The following is a 23,916-nucleotide window of genomic DNA, read 5'->3' as shown; positions in this document are numbered from 1 at the left end:
GAAAAAATACAACCTCGTCTATTAAACACTAGACGGCCAAACGAAACAACTAAACGAACAACCCAAAACTCTATACAAAGTGTTCTATATATAGGGAACCAAAACAAACTAGCCCAATAACCACCAAAAGCCCACTGAGATCCCTTAGGATCTCGGTTTACATACGCGGCCCTTTACACCCAGACTAGACTAAGCACAAACCACATGAATTTAGGCCCAACAATACAGACCGCACAATAAACACACTTTCCATATCCACCGTCAGATCAACATATCCAATGCACCAGATTACTTCTTACACTTCTTAGACACACCCCACTTCTTATTATAACCCCACCGCATATATATAATTTGTGCCCTAGAAAATTAAGTGCCCCAGCTGGTCTCCAACATCGCCATATGCCTGAGTCGGCCCTGATCATCATGATATTTGTAATCTTTTAACGTTTTCTTGTGTTTATTCTCATTTAAAGATTGTTGTGTTTTATATATAATAAAGACTTTCCTTATTTTAAACCGAAAGGTTTACTCAGTACATTTTTGATGATGTATTGTATATTTATAATGATATTCTTGATTTTTATTTTTTAAGTTCATCAAATTTGTTGGCTAACTTATTTTCCCTCAAAGATACATATCTTATGGACAACTTATGTTTTTATAACCCACACAATGGGACGGATTATGTGTACCATTGGAAGATAAAGGTAATTATGGTTCGAAACGTAATTATCCAAGTCCTCGCATAGAAATCACAGCATGAACGATTACATGTCATAACTTAGAACCGAATGTGATTTTAGTGAGAAAACGTTTACGAGCCAAGATCTAGCCGCTAACATCGATACATCAATACGATAAACACGAGATCGAGTATGTTAATTAGATACTTTATTCAATACATTAATGGTAGAATACATGCATTATGGAGGACAATAAGTTATGGAGAGAATCTGGCATGGTAACGGTATGGATTAGCTTAAGGCTCGGATCTCTCACTCTTACATTCAATGAATAGGATAAGCCTATTTATAGGCATGGACCCATTCGTTATACAACACTAACGAATGGGGTGATCCTATTCACGAATGGCTTCCCATTCGTTAACTTAATCTCATTCGTTATATCTTCATAACGAATGGAGATTAACTTAACGATTAAGCCTCCATTTGCTATACAATCCATAGCGAATTAACATATACCTTAACGAATAGCTAGTCTATAATGAATGAACCTCATTCTCTATACAATCCATAGCGAATGGGCCATTTTACAATAAATAAACAGACTAGACTATCTATAACTTATTCGATCGCTACGGACACCAAGACCGTGCACTAACATATAGGTAACTGTACAAATGTAAAAAATGATAAGGACATGATGGATACGTCGTTGGTACATTCTATATAGAAATGCACTTATTGTATTTCCATTTGGAGCGTTACTCGGGCCACATGAAGATCTGTGTTATGTTAAATTTAAAATTTTAATTGAAAAATTTCCTAAAATTTCTTTTATTAAAAAGTGACATTTATCCTAGTTTTTCCTTAATTTCGGGACGAGATTGCCAAAAGTAGGGAATACTGTGACATTCGTAATTTCGTTTTTATATTTGTATTTCTTTAACCGACCTTGGATTGTATTCGGATCTTTATTACTAATGAAATCAAGTATTTATTTGTATTTTATGGTATTTAACTCATTTTACATTGGTTTAATGTTTAAACATGTTGAAATCAATGAAAAACACTTATTTTGGCCTAAAAATGCATTTCTGGAAGTATATGGGCTAAAATTGCCAAGACTGAAAGTCTAGTAGAAAAACCAAGCCACGTCATGTGAACACGGTGTATTAGGTGGCCACACAACGCGGCCAAGTGTTTGTGTAGGCCTGCTCGTGATTTACGTTCCTGTCAGCTCGTTTAACTCGTTTTTTGACTCGTTTATCTTAAAATCTTCATCCTAATCGTGCGATAATTCAAATCTAAGAGTTCTAGAAAAATCCTAAGAATATTCGATCTTATTCCTCTGAATCTTATCGTTTAATTCAAGTTATTAATTGTGATTGGTGTTTATTATGTTCATTTTGAGTTTTAAACAAAGTTTAGTGATTTATTAATAAACACTAAGCTATAATCCATTTTCCTATATAAACAAAGGTAGATAGTCAATCATAAATTTCCACACAACTCCCAAATCGTCCACTTCCATTCTATTTGACGAATTCAAGATCTAGCTCAACTGTTCTTCACGATTTGACTTAAAAGTCAGACGGGTCTTTCAAGCTTAATTTTTTGTACTTCCTTATCAATTCTCAAGTAAGTTTTGATTTTTATTGTTATTTTTCAACCCTAAACGAAAGCCCTCAAACAATTTCAATGGATTTGGGGGGGGACTTATGTTCAACTTAATCGATTTCAGTCTAGGGTTTTTGTTAGGAGTTAAATTGGGGCTTTTAAATAAGACCTTATATTGACCAGAAATAGCTTCTGTATCTTCATTTTTTTATGTTCTTGTTTTTGTTTTGGTCATGTTGGACCAGAAATTGACCCTCAAATCAACACTCGGGTCAGATATAAACCGAACACTCGCTTAAAAACAAATGTTCTGTTTTTCACTTAAAAATCTCATATTTATTTAATTATTTTATTAAATTATCATTATTTTTATTTATTCATAGTTTTAACCTCATGTTAGGGACTTTTTGTTAAGTTCGGTTGTCAGCTCGCCTAACTTATAATTCAAGTTATTTACTATATATCACTTCACTTGCCTACTATCAAGCTGAGTAATACACACCCCGTTTTCAACTTTAATTTTGGGGGTAACATGTGTATCACATATATCAAATTTATTTATTTACATATATACCTCATCAGTCATATTTCGATATTATGTGTTTATGGATTTATTGCTCAGTGATGGCATGCTATATGGTTATGCGTTTATTTTTATTGTTTGGTGGTTTGGCCACCTCATTCTCATCTAGTATACTACATTACCCCAGTAAGCTGACTTTGTGCGTCTCACAACCCCCAGCCCCTATACCCTAGGAGGGGAGTCAAAAACATCGAGTAGTGGTTTCAGTGTTTAATAAGATAATTTGCAGCGAAATATTTCATTTGAATCGTAGTTAGGAAAAATGATCAAAGTTATAAAACACCATGATTCTTATTTCATTAACTGGTAATAAAATCCTTTTTTATAGAAACATAAGATTTATAGGGGTAAAACCCTAATTTACGAAACACGTTTCTTTATTCTAATGACAAGGCAGTTATTTAAGCTGGAAGTCCGCATGCATCATTCCTTTGTCTCTACCAAATCACCTGAAACATGTTTAAAATATTTGATTAACATGAAATGTTGGCGAGTACATTCATTTATAAATGACACATTCTATAGTTACAACATTAAGATGCTTTTACATTTGCCTGCTAACAAATTATCGAAAAATACTTGTCACTTGACCGTATCTATGACCATGGTCATATTACTTATTGGCTAACACTTGTCCAATAAGTAACATGTGATAGCCTAGTAGGCAAGCATTGTATATAAAACCACACAATACTAGTAGTAACCATCCCTAAGTCTACAGAAACTTAATCATTGTAATGTAATTAAAACATTTGAAAACATTTGGATTATCTGTCGTGAGTTTAGTAAGTTTTCAAAAAAATCATCATGAAAGTATCGGAAAACCAGTTGTATCACGCAAATGTGAGTTGTACAAAAACTCTAATGTCTCACGTTGTAAGTTTAGAATTAACGAGCGCTTCCTAGTATTAAACACCTAGGTTAAACACAATGTAGCATACCTAAATTAGTATAAACCCAATAAGTATAACGATAATCACGATATTAAAAACTTTACACGATGACAATATGTCTTACCTTGTACAAGCAGAGCTTTCGGATTCGTGAATAAAAAGTTTCTTTCGATCGGAGAGGGTATCGTTACGACTACTTGGGTATTTACCAACTTCTTAATATAAGAAAATTGAGAGAAAACCCATTTGGGACGTGAAGATGAAGGCTGATTTCCTTCCCTTTTATAGTTGATTTCAGGGTCGGTCGTGTGTACCGATGGACCTTTAATAAGGCCATCACGTATCGCTTTGAGACCCATAGCTTTTCCGAGTCAGCCCTAGCTAGGTCGCGTGGCTAGAAATGTGTCTCGTCAGCGTAACTTCCACGTCGCGCATCAAGATGGGTTACTTAAGGGTTCGCCGTGTATCGCGACAGCCGCAAAAGTTTCTGGATAACTTACATGTCATCGCGTATCGCGATGAGAGAAATCTAAATACGTCGCGTTGCACCATGGGAGAATACTTAAAAATGTTAATTTTCCATAAAAATACTAAGGCGACTCTCAAGCGATGCGAAGTGCAAAGTGCACCACATTGCGCCCATCGCACTTCGCCCGAGCCTGTGTGCATCGGGTGCTTCGCATCCTCCGCTAAGACCACTGGGTGTGATTTGTCAAATAAGAATATTATCATATAATCTAGCCTTATTATAAATAGCTTACTAGTTTTATAATCTAGCAATATGGGACAAGAACTCACTTTCTTAACTATACCAAGGTGGAAGCATTCCATTTTCTTTCCTCCACTAATGTGGGATGAAAATCACTTATTTTATTTCTTCACTTTTTTTATATATATTATGGTTTGTTATAGTGCTAGACCGAAATGGCGCACATCTATTTTGTTTGGTGATTGCTATATTTCATAATGTTGTAATTGTTCATAATCACATACAACTGCTTCTTTTACAATATAATAATACATCTAAACTTGTTTATTGCTCACTCAACTTTATGATGATTAAACTTTATTTTTACGCATGTTACAGGTTTTCTAGTTGAAGAATTAGAAATTCAAGAAGACATTTAGTTGGATTTAGGTTGTCGAAGAAATAAACAATTTATTTGGATAATTTTGTTATGGATTTTGTGTTGTATTTTGGTTTTATGAATTTAGATAATTAGTTATTGTCATTATCATTAATAGTGTCTTGTGAGCTACTGTGCAATCAGTTGCGCCCCGGCATATTCCGTCGTAGGTTGGGGCGATTCCGTCATAGGTTGGGGCGTGACAAATATTACGGTTCAAGTTTGAGGAAATGACACACTGGTTTTTATTTGAACATTTAAGAGTGCCATTTAGTGAGAGACTGTCTCCATCTATTAATAATGATAACAAGTAGGTGGAATTATTGGATATTTAGTTGTGAGAGAATGAGGACAAACGGTTGTATCTGATAAAAGAACTTGGGTTGCCAATACAAAGGATTTTGGCTTTGAATGGGAAGATGGATATGAAGGATTAATCTTGATAAAAGTTTAAAGAGTTTGAGTTTGAGTCAGTTTAGTTTATTTGATTAGGATTAAGTTTTGGTTATTTTTTATTAATTTATTTGGTTTCCTAATTTGAGTCTAATTAGGAGTCTTGGTGAGAAAGGCATAGTGTTAGTATATATAGATGGTTTAGGATCATTTTATTTTGTGTTGTTTTCGTTCTTAATAATATTGAAAGAGTCGTGGTGAGTTACCACAAAATTATTGGCATTGTTTGTGTTTCTCGATCCAATTAAGTCCAACTATTGGTATCAAAGCTTGAGTTCAAATAGATCGGTGTAGACGTTGATATTTTAAGGCGTCTATTGGAGGGATGGATTGATTGGTTGAAGAAAGAATTCAAGCTAATTGGCACCTCTAATATTTTTTGGTCGGGAATTTTCAAACAAAAGAAGTAGACGTCGGTGGAATTTATTCAAGAATCAAATAGGTAAAATGAATTGTAGGGAGGCTGCAACTAGGAGATTTGGTGAGTTAATAGAAAAAACAAGTAGGCACCTCTTTGTGTATATTGAAGAGAAAGAAGAAATATTGCTTGATGAATTAATTAGATTTTAAAGGGGAGCATTCCTAGGTCATAAATTTGACCGAGAAAACAGAACCAAACATGGCATGTTGGTGAATGGATTAAACAACCAAGCAAGCAAGCAGAATAGTTAGGCAACCTAACCGAAGACAAGAGCATCAAGGAACAAGATGGGTTGCAATAGTGTAGCAATCAAACATTAAAGAAGAAAAAGACGATCGTATCTGTGTGAACGATCCAGAAGACAACATTAATCTATGTGATTCATTGAAGAAAAACGTCAATCAGTGATTCATTGATAGAGAGAGAATAAATGCCAATCTGTGTGATTCGTTGAAAGAAGAAGAAGCAACATTAATCTATGTGATTCCCTATAAGAAGAAGAAGCAACGTAAATACGTGTGATTCGCTGTGATCGTATCTACGTGAGCGATCAAAAAGGAAGATCAATGTGACATTAAGAGGAGTCTAAGAAAAGAATGGGTGATAATCCAAACAATGAATGGAATGGCCGGTTCGAGAAAACAACACCGCCTCGTTTCAAGTTCAAAGGTTGACAACAACGAACTACATCACTTGGATAATTCTAATGGAGTCAGTTTTGGATGCACAAGGTTTGTGAGAGACAGTTAAGTCGGTAACCGGTGGAGCCGTTGATGAAAAGAAGAACAACGTTGCAAGGGCGATTCTCTATCAAGCTTTACCAGAGGATATACTCCTTCAAGTTGCTAGGAATCGAAGTGAGAAAGACATATGAGAAGCTTTACGTGTAAGGTTTCTTGGTGATGGCATGGTCTAAAGGGCACATTTAGCAAGTTTTAGAAGAGATTTTAAGCAACACCGAATGAATGAGATAGATACGATTGAAGAGTTTGCTGGAAAGTTAGGCGGATTTGTTTCATGATTTACTACCTTTGATTCAAGTCTCGAAGATGAAGTGTTAGTGCGAAAGATGTTAGATTTGATGCCAAAGAATTATCTTCAGATTGTTGCTTCCATTGAACAATATTCAGATCTGGATACCATGCCATTCAAATAAGCAATAGGAAGGTTGAAGGCATGTGAGGAACGAATCATAGAGCAACATGAGACGGGTGATAGCGGAGAATGTAAGTTCTTGCTTACTTAAACTGATGGACATGAAAGTTCGTAGAAAAAAGAGGATATTTGTGAATGTTGTCGGCGAGGGAAAAGAGACCATGGACATGGCCGAGGTAGAGGACGTGGTGTTGGATGAGGTAGAGGTGGTCGGTTCAAACCCAATAAAAATCAAAAGGAGAAAGGTATGGGTCGAGGTAAAACTCATATCAGATGCTATAAGTGTCTTGAATGCGGTCATTTTGCATATGAGTGCCCCAGGACAAAACCGAAAGAAAAAGCTGCTAATTTGGTTTGCGAAGATTTGGATCCAACACTATTTTGAAGTGTAATGAGTCCATATCAAGATTAAGGAGGTGAATGTAGGATTAATCTTGATAAATGTTTAAAGTTTAAAGAGTTTGAGTTTGAGACAGTTTAGTTTATTTAATTAGGAATAAGTTTGGTTATTTTTATTAATTTATTTGGTTTTCTAATTTTAGTTTAATTAGGTGTCTTGGTGAGCAAGTCATAGTTATAGTATAAATATATAGTTTAGGGTCATTGTAGTTTGTGTGGTTTTAGTTCTTAATTATATTGAAAGAGTCGTGGTGAGTTACCACAGAATTATCGGTGTTGTTCGTATTTCTTGATCCAGTTAAGTCCAACAGGATACAATGCTTTACACATGGATGTATTCGAATACAACTAGAGTTTTAGTCTCAGAAAAGAAGACAAAACACTGATGATGATGTTGGACGATCTACAACAGAAAAGCCGCAACACTAAGGATTTAAAGCAAATACAAATTGACAAAGAAGTGGATGAGTATGCACCTACATTGGAAGTGAATGGAACCTTGCAAAGAAATTCAAAAGGAGGCGAAAATTCGACTTCAAGGCAGCGATTAAAGTTGTTCATGATGCAAATGCTGGTCTCCCAACAATGATGACCTCTCCTAAACCCTAATTATCTTTACCGGAGTATATTAGAATTATAAACATTATTAAGATTATTATTCTTATTAGTAATTAATATTATTCGGATAGGTTAATGTTTATGTTGGGTAACACATATACATGACTGCAAACATATATACCGCTAGTTACAAATGATTATGTCTTAGGCCAACCGTTGCAACGGTTCCAAACAGTTAGTTACCCACCGTATTACCCCTTGTAATTCTGAATGACCAAAATGCCCCTGCTGTGTAACCTGTGTTCTAATCTTACTTCTGCTACTACCCTTGTATAGAATTCGATTGAATAAGAAATATAATCTGTAAATTGAATCTCTACCAAATGAACCAGATCAGCAAACGAGTAATCCCAAATTATGATTTCAATTCTGAATAGCCGGTAACTATGACCCAACTATAGCAAACTTGACTTGTTCTCTGAACCTCAGCTAAGATGCTCTTCTAAATGCAGAATTTGACCCGTTATTAATCGAAACAAAGATTCATATTATATGAACTGAAACTGTAACCCGAATTAAAACCAATATTGCAATCTTTCTGACGCTAGCTGCCCTCACAAACAAACAGCAGCTAATGATAGTACCAAAAATACGCAAACTGTAAAATTATTCATAAGGACATCACAACTTTTATTTCCAAGAAGTTGCTTAAGTGTTTGGTCCGGATGTCTAATGCATCTGTATAATGATCAGAATCAAATTTTCCAACAATCTCATATGATCGTCCTCCAAGTTGAATCACCGCACCTTCGGAAGTACAACTTACATCGATAACCCACATTGCGTGTGATCAAGTGCCATTGTAAAATGGGTACTTGAAGGGGGTGAAAAGTTGGGCAAGTGAAGCTTTCTAGACAACATGGCATAGAGATATTGTTGGAAATAGCGGAGTTGCAAAAGACAATAAGGGACATAAAAGCTGTTGGTAATCAGAGATCAATTCACACAATTGACGATTCAATTAGAACAAGATGATATACTCAAATAGATTCTTGAATAACAAATACTGAACATTCGATTGAAAATATTGAAATACGTTAATGTGAATTTGTCTGACATCATCCCTATTTAAAAACTAAATAATTACATATTAACCCTACTAATTACAATAATTACAATAAGACCCCTATACTTAATATAAATATTAATAAGTTTAGTTTATATACTAATACTCCCTCTTAAACTAAACTTAGTTTAAGTGAGGTCTTCGTTTCTTCAAGATCCGGTTGCCATCACAGTAGCGTTGGTTCGTCATCTTCATCCCGGATCAAGTTTGCCTCCTGCCTTCTTTTCCAATTTGGACATTCATGCCTGAAATGTCCACGTTCAATACACTTGAAACATTTTATGTGATCCTTGTCCTGTTGGGCTTGATTTCCTTGTTTATTCTTCCAAGTCTTCCCATACTTGCCTCGACCACCTTCTTTGTTTCCTTGCCTTGAACTTTCATGACCGCAATGTTCACACTTTTGTTCCTTTACCCTCTCTTTTCCATCTTCTTTAGTGAACAGAAGTTTTCCATGCATGTCTACCTCCTTTTTTTTCTTCTTGGTGCGTTCCTCGAAAGCCTTTAACCTTCCAACGGCTTCTTGGAATGGCATTGCACCAAGATCCACAAACTGCTCGATCGCAGCAACAATCTGTATGAATTTTTCTGGCACAGAACTGAGTAGCTTTCGGACCAGTTTCTTGTCATTCATGGTATGCCCAAGATTGTTCGCTTGTGACGCAATCTCACTTATTTTCCCAGCATACACATCAAGCGACTCGTCAACACCCATTTTTAGAGACTCAAAATCTGACTCGAGTGTTTCTAAACGTGCTTCTTTAACTCTGTCAACTCCAACATGTCGAACCTTTAATGAGTCCCAAATTTCTTTGGCCGAAGTAAAATTAGCAATTTGCAATACCATGGTTTCTGGAATCGCTTGGAATAGTAATGCAATTGCAGTATTATCTTTTTTCTCATCAAATTCGTTGCCCTCTTTTGGTTCGATAGCTTCCCAAATTCCATGGACGTTAAAGATCGATCTGATCTTTATAGCCCAAATGGTGTAATTTGTGGAGTTTAACACAGGGCATTGAAAACTCATTGATGTCCCTCCTTCCTTAGAAGTCACAACTTCTTTATCCTTGGACTCGACCATTTTACGAGTTTTCTTTTTCCCAATCTTGATAACTTGACTATTACAAATTTAGAAAAATTTGTTGTCAACTTTAATCCAAACAGTTTCGGGTTATAAACAAACCAACTGTTAATCCCAGAAATAGTGAACGGGTTTTTTGAAACCAAACTATTTCAACAACAACGGTACTCGGGTTTTCCGATCTCAATGTATATCAAAACCAAACCCTTTTCTACGAAGAATAGTACACGGGTTTAACAAGGCAAGCCAAAACCAACTGTTTGTCTCAACCAACAACAGTATACGGGTTTATCCGTTGCCTAAGCCGTTCTAAAACGATAAAAAAAACAACCGTTTTTTTTAAACCGAGATGAATAGTACACGGGTTTAAGAAGGCAAGCCAAAACCAATTGTTTGTCTCAACCAACAACAGTACACGGGTTTATCCGTTGCCTAAGCCGACTATTCAAAACACAAACGGTATACTGATTTATCCAACCGCTTCGACCAAGAATAGTATCCGGGTTTTCGGTTGCAAGGCAAATCAAAACCAATTGTTCGTCTCTACCGACAACAATACACGGGTTTTTCGGTTGCCAAACAAATCAAACCAATTATATTCTTTAACCTTTTTTACCAATGTTTTTCTAGAACAAATCCAGCCCCTTCTTAAAACCAAATTTTCAAGAACCTCTATTTCCTTTAAATACCAATTCGGATTTTTAATGAACCCAGGGGCAATCAAACAAACAAGGGGCAATCACCCTTAGACCATGCTATGAACCCAATCAAACACACCAGGGGCAATCAAACGTATTCCCCTTTTGTTTAATCAATCAAGTAACAAATACTTGGATTCCAAATCAATAGTTCAACAACAATACACCCTTAGACCAATCAGAAACTCAATCAAACACTATCTGATTTGATTTTTCTGAATTAGTGTAAGACAAATTTTAATTTCAGATTCAATTAAAAGATGTCGATGGCCTTGACTGGAATTTCTTTTCTAATAATAATTGATTAATCACTTATATTGATTTTAACCAACCTTTGATTGGAATATAATTGATCACAACCCCTAATCGATTGATTATCACACATATTCCCACAATGGATCGATTAAACCTGGGACGTTCACAACAGATCCAAAATCAATAAAAACCTTAGGCTCTGATGCCACTGTTGGTAATCAGAGATCAATTTACACAATTGACGATTCAATTAGAACAAGATGATATACTCAAATAGATTCTTGAATAACAAATACTGAACATTCGATCAAAAATATTGAAATACGTTAATGTGAATTTGCCATCATCCCTATTTATAGACTAAATAATTACATATTAACCCTACTAATTACAATAATTACAATAAGACCCCTATACTTAATATAAATATTAATAAGTTTAGTTTATATACTAATAAAATCATAGTCACATAAATCGCTCACACACCCATGAATTTCATATTGGTACGTTGTGTACCCAGTCGCAATTCGCCGGCGTTCCGGTCACCGGAGAATTCGCGAATTCAAATTCCGGTATGTTTCGATCCCTAAAAACCTAAATCGCGATTTTGAATATGAAGGTCGTCGCTCTAATTGAACAATAAATCGAGTATCCCAATTTCTGGTACGTTAGACCAAAGCAACTGGCGGGTTTCTATAATTCGATTCTTCCTTGTTTGGTGGGAAGTCTGGAACATCGCTTCTGGAATGTCGGTCCAAACCAATTAGAACCTACGACTCGCAGGAAAGAGGAAGAAGGAACAGACCAACGGGAAAGATGGGAGAAGAAGAAAGCAGCTGATATGTAATTTTAGGGTTTAAAAAGTTTTGATAATTTTATATTTAACCCAATACTCTATCATTCTTTACATTTAGTCTCTAAAGTTTATAAACTTTTGCATAAAACCTATTAAAAATGTAAAATTAGTTTGTGTATTCAAACAATTAACCCCCTCTATTACCACTAGTTTACATTTAATCATTAAACTTATATATTTATACATAAAAAATTAAAAAGTATTAAATTAAATTTATAATATATATAAATTATAAATAGGTAGTTATTTATTTGGTGTATCAAACCGAACTATATGGTATACCGTACCGGTTCATACCAAAATGAACCTACCCCTCCAAACCGAATTCGTCTAGCCTAACGAACCGCGTACCCATACCGGAGTGTAACGTGATTTATGTGACTATGCATAAAATACATGACAATAATCATTTAGAATGTCCAGTAGGGACGATTAAAAAAATATCTAAACTCTAAACTAACTTATCAACTGTCTTTATGACACTCAGAATATATATTATATAAAATATCTTCCACCTCTTTGCGTATTGTGTGGGAAGCCAATAAGTAACAGATATAGCGGTTGACGTCTCCTTCTTGACCAACCCCATCAAAACACAATTAATCCATGAGTTCTCCTCCATTAATTATCCTTAACCCCTTTCAAACGCTAAAAAGAAATGTTGAAACTTTCATGTGGTTTCCATCTTCCCGATAGTCTAGTGGGGAGGCCAATGATGTAAGTCTAATTAAATAGATGGGTCATAGCCCTTTACTTTCCACGCGGTATTTTTTGTATATGTTTTTTTTTTCCTTAAATTTTCTTTTCTTCCACAAACCTTAAATTGTACACATTTTTATTCAAGTGAATTCTATCTAGACGCAATATATAAATGCATCTTAATACTGCTGCTTCAAAAAGCCTTTCGTTCAGAGAAATTTAATAGAATTTTACAACATTAAGACAAAGTTTAAACCTTTAATGGTAAAACATTAATTAGGAAAAAAACTTAGTTAAAAAATTGCACATTTATAAAATTGGTTGCATTTTGATGATATGTGCTCATACCTGTTAATTATAATGATGGCGAGTTGATATATCTGCAAATTTTGATGGTATGTGCTAATATACATCGATATCAAACTCTTATTTCCGCTTGGATAAGTTGACCACATACACATATTAAAACTTCTAATATTATGTATTTTGAGTTTGATTTGGTTTTAATAATAGTAACGAGCTTGGCTTGGTTTGGTTTCCTTTGCTAAGATAATTTGCATGTTTAATGAAGTTTTATTATATGGGATATATTTTATAAAGAAGTTGTAAGTTTAAATTCAAGTTGGTAAATTTGAGATAAAAAAATTCATGCATGTGCCCTCAGTGTTAGAGGTGAAGAAAAGGGACAAATGGTAAATACATTACGTATAAAAATTTTTGGACAAAAAATTGGTAAGTACACTAGTAAGCAAAAAACCGGGCGGGTGTTGGTTATTTTACTGTTATTGATTAACTTGTCGGCGGATGAAATAACGTTAGAAATTAAACGAGTTAGGTGACGCGAGAGTACGGACTTGTTTAACAATAATGCTATTTGGGTTTGTTATTTGGTTTTATACTTGAGTTAATGATAAGTGGGCTTATGATTCTCTGGAATCTCACTCCCTCAATCGATACACAGAATAAAGAGAGGACGGTTACTTCTTCCTTTGTTCTTCATCACATTTACAGAATCATCAAAATCCAATTGCATCTACGGAAAATCTATGTTTTATCCGATAAATCATTGCGTGTAACCCGCAAATAGGTTAATCTAAAAGTGATTCACGATTTAGAGATTAATCTAGACAATTGTTCAAGAAACCAAGATTGAAATCAATGTTACAGGTTTGCATCAATAATCGACTTCATATCCAGGTATGCATTTATACAACAGCGGGAGGGGGGTGGGGTGTGCTTTAAGGAAGCTTCGGCACTGCTAACACGACCAATGTTTCACGAATCTTTTTTCCGTTATGAGGGTTTTGCAAACACCACAATAGAAAGACTTTTAGCAATGAGCAAAATACAAAATATGTTAAAAATTATATTAATTGTGCTAGGATGGCAAGTATGAGGTTTCTCCATTTGCAACCTCTGTTGTAACTACGTCAGTCGAATATAAAAATTAATCAGAGCTAAATGATGTACAAAATCATTTCATACTTCACCTGTTATAAATCAAACATATATGTATTTTATTCAAACAACTTAGTTCACCTTTTTAGTTTAAATCACACCTAGAAATGTCTTATTTTTATTACATGATTATGATTAGAGATAATATATTTAGCACACTTTACATTTTAAATTAATTTTTATTATTTGGTTTTAAAATTCGTTTGAAAATATGTTGAACCGAACCATAAGTTTCTTAAATTATGGATACGATTACGGGCATGGTATACTGATTTAGCATACACGTCAAAGCTGTTATTTATTTGTTTGACCAAACAAAAAAGTGCCAATCAGTCAAAGGAACACAACTAGCAGGTTAGATTCTTTTTTGGTTGTTAACGGGTCAGTTCCGGTCAGATGTTTAATTCACAGCTGGTTCATTTTGTTTTTAGAGCATCCACAATAGAATAGAAGATTTTTAAATTGTTTTTAAGAGAAAAATGGTAATGTGAAGGAGAGATAGTGTGATGTGATGTGGACTTGTGGAGGAAAGAAGGTGGGTGGAGATTTTTGATGAAGAACTAGTTTTATACCCGTCCGGTGGACGGGCGATTTAATGTCATAATGACATTACCCATTAGTATTATTTTTAAATTATATTCTAAACAAAAAAAACATAATTTGTTTAAAGTAATGTTTTGGTATGAAAGTAGATATAACAACCAATTATTAATGCTTCGATCATTTAGATTTTAAGTTATCTCAACTGAATAAAGCAAATGACAACTCGTCTCAGCCTTTGACACACTACTAAAAATGACCCGTTACAACCTGAATCATATGACCCATCGATAGACCCACTAAATCAACCAATCTCACAATGAGAATTCAACTTACTAAACTAAATAGTAGTATGCATATCTTGAGCTATTGATTAGAAAAACCCACCTGTCCAGCCAATGAGCAATCTGGTGCACTCGTGTTGGCAGGTTCAAGAACAAAGTGACCCAGTATTTATAACGATTCATGCGATATCAAGGCGGATTTGACATTACTGACAAACGTTATTGGATGGCAAGCTTTCTTTGTGATCAACAATATAGGGATATTTTAGGTTTTAGTTTTTAACTGAAACTTGTTAAGACATTGTGTGACGTCTATAGGATTTACAGGAGCTGTTGCTTTTGTTCTGCACATCTTATGGTTTGTGTTTATTGGGTTAGCCATGATCAAACATCACTGATGTGGAATGAGATTATATATTAAAGGCAAAGACTCCCAAATTTCCCAAATAATTTGCTAAGTATACATGTTATACTCACATCTGCAACAGTGTATCTCAGATCTTATATTTCCAAAAGAGCAAAATGAAATGGCCATGGTAACACTTGACTTTTAAAGTGAAACAGACCAACTATGGTGTACTGCTTTGACTTTTAAAGCCAAACACACAAAACGCAAAATAAAATGAACATTGTCAACAAACAGATCTCTTTATTTTAATTCATTCAGCAAGCTTTATTTTATTGATCTTCTTCACCTAAACAACAAACACATCTCATTAGCTTCATAATAATAATAATAAAAGTTTGTCAATTAGAAGTTTAGAACTATGTCAACATATTAGCTATGGAATATTACCTGAGTTGCTCCATTCGTTTTGATAGTAAAAATTCTCTGGCCATAGCTCATAAAACTCCGGAAAAAAGACCATGAGTGGCAATTTTCTTATTTACTGAACATTGTTTTCCCAAAAAACAACACTAACTCGTAAAGTTTCAATTGAAGGGAAAAAAGAACGCTGGCATTCTTAGTTTCCATCTAAAAACCAAGATATTGATACCTTGTAAGCTAGAATTTCAAAATGTACCATACCATCCATACATATTATATAAGTAAAAAAGAAGTTGAAAACGAACATCTAAAATGTAATAAAACATCATATTGTAATTGATTACTGTGAATACTCATTTTAACAATTCATAAAGATCTCTAGACTCCATTAACTGTGTGAGAACAAACAACGGGAAAGTTCGCCACTTGAAGATTTCATCCACTCACAGATTATTTGTCAAATGGCTGCAGAATGACATTTATAGAGCATGCATAAGTACAATTAATCAATTTAAACTTAGAAAGTAACAAAGGTGAGTTGGGGCAAGGTGATATTGCTTAGAGACGGAATGGGTCCTGTATGCTGATGATCACTTAAATTAGCCCTGAAACAAAAAAAAACAAAAAAAGGATAAAATCAATAACTGTGTTAGAAATATACAATTACGGTATATACCTGTGTTGAAGTGCCGCAGTGATGGCCGATTTAACAGCGGCGGTGAACGATTGTGTAGCTTCAATGGCTGATTGGAAGGATGTGATGGTATATTGGGCAGCGGCGATGGCTTCCTTGTAAGAGATATCTTAATCTTTTTTCCCTGTTCGCTGGTTATATGAAGATTCAGGGGGAGTTCAGGTTCCTCGTATTTAGGTAACTGCTGAATAATGGGAGAGAGAATGCTGAACTTCCACTAATCACCCCTTCTAGAAGGATTTTTAGTAGTTTCAATGATCAGGATCTAAAGTTAGAGAGTTTAAACGGCTGTGATAATCGAAAATACAGTTAATTTTAGGGGGAACAATATTATATGATGTGTTTGAGATAGAGAGAAAGGAGGAGAAAGGGGGTGTTTTATGGGCCAAGTGCCATGTAGGCACAAAAACATCCACAAAAACACATTCTATTGGTGATGGTCTTAAGGGCATCCAAAATTTGTTTCGGATATCATTTGATTTTGATTCAGAGAATTGCATACTGGTCGGTTTCAGTTACAAGTTAAAATCATTTTTAGGTCGTTTGTCTTTAGTGTGTGGATGCTTGGTTTTTACGGGCGTGACGCAATGCGCATGTCCTCCCAATCGGTATAGCTTAAATTCCAAATTAAAGAAGTCTATTTCTTCCTTTAAAATCATGTTTCGTATAATTAACATTTACTTTTGAATGAAATGATAATCTTTTAACTCAAATTAACTTTGAGACAAATAAAAATATACCAAAGTAGTTTATGTTTTGATCGAACGATAACTCTGTTTCTCTCATATATAATACAGTTGTATCGTTTAAGCACGTTCTTATTCATTAACCTACAAAATATTAAAACCAATAGAACTAGTAGTATATATATTTTCATACTTATATCGGTGAAATTAATAATAGTTAACATGTAAATAATAGGACCTAAAATAAACAGAGTTTGTTAAAGTAAAGTTTATATTGAGCTTTAACTAAAACATGCTCAAAATATAAAACGAGCTCTCGAGCTTTGTATTATTGTATATATTTCATTAATAGAAAAGTATGATACATAATTAAAAGTATATACACGGCCTGATTATCTCATGCTTAATGACTACTTTCATGATTCTTTTTTTATGAAAAATTGATGCTTTCATGTCATCCTTGTTCCCCGTGAGCTTTTATGTATTGCTATCATTTTTCATTGAGAATCTATCTCCGTAGCTGCTTTGCGTAGTTGTAGCACTGGTTTTGCTTGGCCATTCCCTAGTGACGGACACGGGGTGAACGCAAATCTTTCAATAAAACGACCGCGTCATTTGTTTTCGGACACATGAAGCATGTTTCTAGGACTGTCATAAGCCTCTATCCTACCCACGGCCTGAATATCCATCAACGCATCTAGGACCTCACTCATTGTAGGCCTCATATCTGAATCATGCTGTAAACACCTAAAAGCCAATTCTGCTACTAATGTTATCATGTTCATGATTTCAGGATTCCTATCGATCCTAAAACCGGGTCGATTAATTGATCAATTTCGCATCTTTGTATCATGTTTAAGCAAAGTTAGCCAAACTAACCTCATCCTGAGATCTGTTTAAGTCGACAGCCACCATTGACGATATTAGTTCAATCAAGACTACCCCAAAACTGTAAACGTCGCTTTTATCTGTTAATTGATAGCGTTGGTGATATTGTGGATCCACGTATCCTGGAGTTCCCTGAGGAGCTGTTGACACATGAGTGACATTATTCGATATAAGACGTGACAGACCAAAATCTGCTACTTTGACGCCGAAGTTATGATCAAGAAGTATGTTGGTCGGCTTTACATCTCGATGTAAATTTCTGAAGCATGAAGGTACACCAACGCACTAGCGGTTTCAATGGCAATGTTCATCCGTATCGGCCATGTTAGCAGGTTTTGGTTCGCTTGTTCACCATGTAGGTGATCTGCAACAGTTCCGTTGGGCACATACTCATAAACAAGGAGAAGTTCATGGCTTTGCCTAGAGGTGCAACCATAGAGAACGACAAGGTTTGGGTGTTTTAATTTGGTGAGGATTTCAACTTCATTTTTGAATTGTTGGACTCGATTGTAGTTGTGCTCATGAAGTTTCTTCACTGCAACTTCTCGGCCATCTTTGAGTTTACCTTTTTCGGAGAGATATAAATTAGGTGAGTTGATTAAAAGTAAAATTTGATCAAATCAGTGACATTTTTACTTGAACAATTAAGTTCTCACCATAATAAACAGCTCCAAAACCTCCATCCCCTATCTCCCGAGAAGGGTCGAAATTTCGTGTGGCATCTTCGAGCTCTTTGTAGGTGAAAACAGATACGCCAAAGGAGAGATTTATGTCTTCAAGTTTTTGAGACTTGTTCTTTGATAAAACATAGGAAAAAGGGTTGCTCTTACACTGACGCCAAATAATGAAGATGACCAAAGACAGTATGATGATGATAAAGGCTGATCCAATTATAACTAAAACATGAAAAAAGCAACGGATTCATGCATAGAACTAGTAATAACGAATAGAATAGAAGATGCTTAGTTCTTAGCCGGAATCTTAGTCGCCCGTTTTCTGCTTGGATTTTCTTCATAAACCAAATAAAAAAATTATTAGTTATATAATATATAGGATCAAAGATGTAAATTAACAAAAGTATATGTTCAAGGACAAGAAATGTTTTCATGACTAGGTTAGACAAAAGAAAAATAAAGCAGCAGTAAATTAATACCCCATATGACGCTGTGAACAATGAACATCATGATGTTTTCAGCAACACACTGTTGGTGGTTTTTCTGACAATCATCACAAGAAGGTGTCAAAGTAAAATTAATGAAGGCAGAAGAGTCGAGAAGAGAAAATAAATTATTTTGATCAAGTCCTGGACTAATTGCCGACAATTTCGAAGGTAGCTGCACTACTTTACATGTATGCGGGAGGCCATTTGGAACTGTTCCATTGTAGTAGTTATAGTAGAAGTTGTGATCTTTGCATTCATAGCTACTGTAACTAAATAGTTGCTCAAAATAACTGACATTATTTGTGCATTTGAAGAGAGTGATGGAGGAAGTTATTGAAATGGAATACAAAAGAGGGCTTGGAGAAGTGAGACTACTCATAAGCGCATCACAGCTTTTATTCTTCACAAGCTGGTCAAATGGTAAGCTCCAGACGAGTAAAGAGTTTTGATTAAAATCTAAATTTCTTACAATCTCAAACGACCATCCTCCAATTTGAATCTCTCCACCTATAGAAGTACAGTTGACCTTGATCAACCCACATCGTTTGTCTGTGGCATTGTAAAATGGGTACTTGAACGGGGAAAATGTTGGACAACTGAAACTTTCTGGGCAGACAGGCATAGAAACGTTGTTTGATATGCAGAATGGAGTGGTTGACAGGCCAGAATAATCAACACGGAAAATAAGACGGGAATCATCATTTCAAATTCATGTAGAAGGAATTAGAGAACTACCAACTTATAACCTGCCTTCTTTGTTGGGTTCGTAGGCCTTGTTGGCCCGGTTATTATATGAAGTCAAAAGAGGAGACGGGTGTGGGCGGTCGGGCCCAAGCGCCGGCCCGGTTTAGATTTCTTGCATAATATTTACTAACCCTAGTTCAGTCTCTATATAAACAACATTATGTACTTGTAATATTGGTCACTCAATAAAGATATACCTAGTTGCCACCCGTGGACGTAGGTCAGTTTAGACCGAACCACGTTAAATCCTCGGTTCGTCGTTTATTGCTTTCGTGTCGTGTTCGGTTTCGTGTGTGCGTTTAATCCTAACAAGTGGTATCTAGAGCTTAGGTTCAGATCACGCGAAGAACACGTTGAACCAGCCGAGTCGCCGCCAAACCATCCAGCCGCCGCCACCCTACTGCGCTAGGGTTCCGCCGCCGCTCCGCTGCTACAGTACCGCTGCCGCCGCTACAGTACCGCCGCCGCCGCTACAGTACCGCCGCCGCTACAGTACCGCGCGCGCTGCTACAGTACCGCCGCCGCTGATTAGGGTTCCGCAGCTGCTGGTTCGTTTTTTCTGATCAGTTTCGGTTTAGCAAAGTACGAGCTAAGAACAGTTGAATCGATTCCTATTTTCATTGAAGACAGTTTTAAGTCAGAAGAAGCGTTAAAGAAACGGAGAACCAGTGCCACCGCGTTTGTCAGGTTTTATCGTTTCGGTTAAAGTTTCTGTTTTCTGATTTACAGTTCGTTATTCCGCTGCACGTTTAAAATAGGTTGATTGTTTAACAGAGTTCAGTAGAACAGTTGTTAAGTTCAGGCCCGTGCGATTGCTGTGTTTGTCTCCGTTTTATCCAGTTTTTCGTTTTAGTCATTGTCATGGCAGAAGACGGAAAGTTTTCGATACAGAAGTTTGGACGGACAGAAGTTCGGTTGGTGGAAGATGCAGATTGAGGCACTACTTTGTCAGAAAGACTTGGATGTAGTGTTTGAGGATGAAAAACCAGAAAAGTTGTCAGAAGCAGATTGGAAGAAGTTAGACAAGAAAGCTAGGGCTTGTATTACTTTGTCGTTGTCGGAAGATGTGGCGTTTAACATCATGAAAGAAACCACAGCCCGTGGTATGATGGACGCACTATCCAACATGTATGAGAAGCCTTCGGCAGCGAATAAGGTCTATCTTATCAGAGAGCTAGTGACAACAAGAATGAAAGAGGGTGGGTCAGTTACAACTCATATCAATAATCTTAATTCGATCTTGTCCCGCTTAGTGTCAGTTGACATTAAGTTGATGATGAAGTTCAAGGCCTCTTGTTATTATCCTCTTTGCCCGACAGTTGGTCGCAAACAGTGACTGCAGTTTGTAGTTCGTCTACAAATATTACTTTCGATGGGATTCGAGATCTGATTCTGGGAGAAGATTCAAGACGCAGAAGTTCAGGTGAATCATCAGGCAATATGCTAGTCACAGAAGGTAGAGGTAGGGGAAAACAGCGAGGCAGTGGGAGCAGGAAGAGGAGTCAGTCTAAGACTCGTAAGGATATTGAATGTTGGGGTTGTAAAGAGAAAGGACACTTCAGGAATCAGTGTCCGAATGGTAAGAAAGAGGTGAACGTTACAGAAGACGACACAGATGACGGGGTCAGTAGTGATGAGGCTTTGGTTTGTAGTGTTGAGAGTAGCGTTGATGCTTGGGTGATGGATTCTGGTGCATCGTTTCATGCCACTCACTGTAGTGAAACGATGAAGAATCTTAAATTTAGGGATTTTGGAAAGGTTTCGACTAGCGAATGATGATATTTTAGAGGTTACGGGTATGGGAGATGTTGATTTGATAACTTCAGCCTGGGTACTTCTTGGACTTTGAAAGACGTGAGGGTTATTCCAAGTTTGAAGAAACGTTTGATTTCAGTTGGGCAGTTGGATGACCAGGGGCACGATGTTAAGTTCGGGAAGTGGGCAGTGGAAAGTAGTCAAAGGGAATCTCGTTGTTGCTCGTGGCAAGAAAATGGGTTCGTTGTATATGGTCGATATGTCATCGAAAGGAGTGGATCCAGTTTGGTGAAAGACAAAATCCGGTTCACAGAATCTCGTGGGCAGAAGAAGGTTCGTTTTGCAAGTAACAAACCCAGAGCCAAAGTGAAGATTCAGGATGAACGAGCTAGGAAGGTTAAATCAGTTGGGGGACATCGTGACAGTGGGAGCACAGGTCGTGTTTCAGTTACAGTTCCAGGTCGACAGTGGATTAAGAAAACCAGTATTCCAGCTGTAAAAGTCTCTCCAATGAATTACTTGCTGAATATGGAGAGTGTTTGTTCTCAGGTTATCTCAGGATCCGGTAGTTCGTTACAGTGGGAGCCGGTAGGGACAGAGAATGGGTCAGGGGCAGTTTCAGCCGTGACTGACGTGTTGGAGCTCCGGGGAGCTTCAACGGGCCTTCAGGTTAATTGATGAGAAGGCGGTGGCAACTAGAAGAAGTTTAATGTTCAGATTACAGAAGTACAATCAGGAGTGCAGACAAGAGTACTCAAGGCCTCCGAGTGGGAGATTGTTGGGTTCGTAGGCCTTGTTGGCCCGGTTTATTATATGAAGTCAAAAGAGGAGACGGGTGTGGGCGGTCGGGCCCAAGCCCGGCCCGGTTTAGATTTCTTGCATAATAATTTACTAACCCTAGTTCAGTCTCTATATAAACAACATTATGTACTTGTAATATTGGTCACTCAATAAAGATATACCTAGTTGCCACCCGTGGACGTAGGTCAGTTTAGACCGAACCACGTTAAATCCTCATGTTCGTTTATTGCTTTCGTGTCGTGTTCGGTTTCGTGTGTGCGTTTAATCCTAACATTCTTGAGACATTTGATAACCTTTCACACGGACAATTCAACTTGTTCTACTTTCTATGCGATTAAGTATATATAGAAGTTTCATTACATTGGTCCTTGTTTTCCATATTGACTAAAACATTCAAACATTGACATACTGATTCCTGTCCTCCATTCATTCTTATACATCTTTCAAACGCCAATAAGGACATACTTGGAAAGTTTCATGTGGTTGCCTCATGTAACACGTCTCAACTGATAATAATCCAGGTTCCAGAAAAAGACACCCAGTTGACTTTCGACCCTATTTTATTAGAGTTTTTTTTTCTCAAAAGGGTGTTTACTTTTCTTTGTTAAAATCATTCAATTTATTATCAAACATTTTCCTTTGGTTCAAAGGCTATGCGTGGTGGAGAGGCTATAAATTGGACGAATTCTGACACCTAGCGTCCAGTCAGCAAAGAGTAGAAATTTATTTTTGTGGTGTAATGATTTTGTAGCCCCTTCCAGTGCCACGTCACCATTCATTATTATTTTTTTAATAATTAAACTAAACAAATAAAAACCCATTAAATTAAATAATCAGATAAAAATACATTAAAATTAAAAAAGAAACATAAAAAAAACTAATATCCTTAATATACGTGCATTTTTTGAAGTCGTCGTTGTTGTAATAATGCGGCCTCTTCGTGTAACCCGTCCCTTACGAGTGATTCGTAGTCTTCTTTCATTTGTTTTAGTTGAAGCATCTTGGCCACCATTCCCTGATATTCGGTGGTTGCTTTGATGCCGCTTCCCATACCCACGACATGTGTTTCGAAACGATCGAACACCTCTTTAAGATGTTCGGTTTCTTCACTGGCCGCGGGGTTGAATCTGACGACGAACCCTCCCCTTTTTTGGATAATGTTTTCTTGTTCTGCCGAGGGGTCAACCAACTCAAGTACTTGTCTTCGTCGCCTAAGTTAACGCGTCGTGTTCGTCAACGAGGTTAAACTTACGAGCATCGGAGGGTGTTGGGTGTGCTCGGATTTGTTGGATGATGAACCGGCTCGTCGAGCTACTGGTACGGTGGGTACCCCGTTCCATTTCGCGCATCCCCTTAGTTTTTCACAACATTTTAGTTGCTTCAACGGTTTCCCGATCCTCCCTTCACGATACCCTTGAGATCGAAAGTCGTTTAACGCTTGGGATTGGATGTCGGCGTTGCTTTGCCCACTACGCCAACCGGACTCGCGTAAGCGGTTGTATATCCCGGCAAACTTTTGGCAATCCGAATT

General features: G+C 36.5%; 1 protein-coding gene and 1 pseudogene across 1 annotated transcript; both read right to left on the bottom strand.

The window, feature by feature from the left end:
• Positions 1 to 9,181: 9,181 nt before the first annotated feature.
• LOC143606558 (uncharacterized) lies at positions 9,182 to 10,096 on the bottom strand. The gene has a single exon (XM_077082293.1). It carries the CDS (start codon positions 10,094 to 10,096, stop codon positions 9,182 to 9,184), a length of 915 nt encoding a protein of 304 aa, XP_076938408.1.
• A 7,351-nt stretch (positions 10,097 to 17,447) lies between these two features.
• LOC143606559 (LEAF RUST 10 DISEASE-RESISTANCE LOCUS RECEPTOR-LIKE PROTEIN KINASE-like 1.1) lies at positions 17,448 to 19,784 on the bottom strand (annotated as a pseudogene).
• Between the last annotated feature and the right edge of the window lie 4,132 nt (positions 19,785 to 23,916).

Source organism: Bidens hawaiensis, unplaced genomic scaffold (assembly GCF_021521415.1).
Source record: "Bidens hawaiensis isolate Kalapana, Puna unplaced genomic scaffold, B.hawaiensis_p1.1 tig00075416_1, whole genome shotgun sequence".
In the NCBI taxonomy this organism is placed as follows: domain Eukaryota; kingdom Viridiplantae; phylum Streptophyta; class Magnoliopsida; order Asterales; family Asteraceae; genus Bidens; species Bidens hawaiensis.
This window is presented reverse-complemented; position numbering and strand designations above follow the sequence as displayed.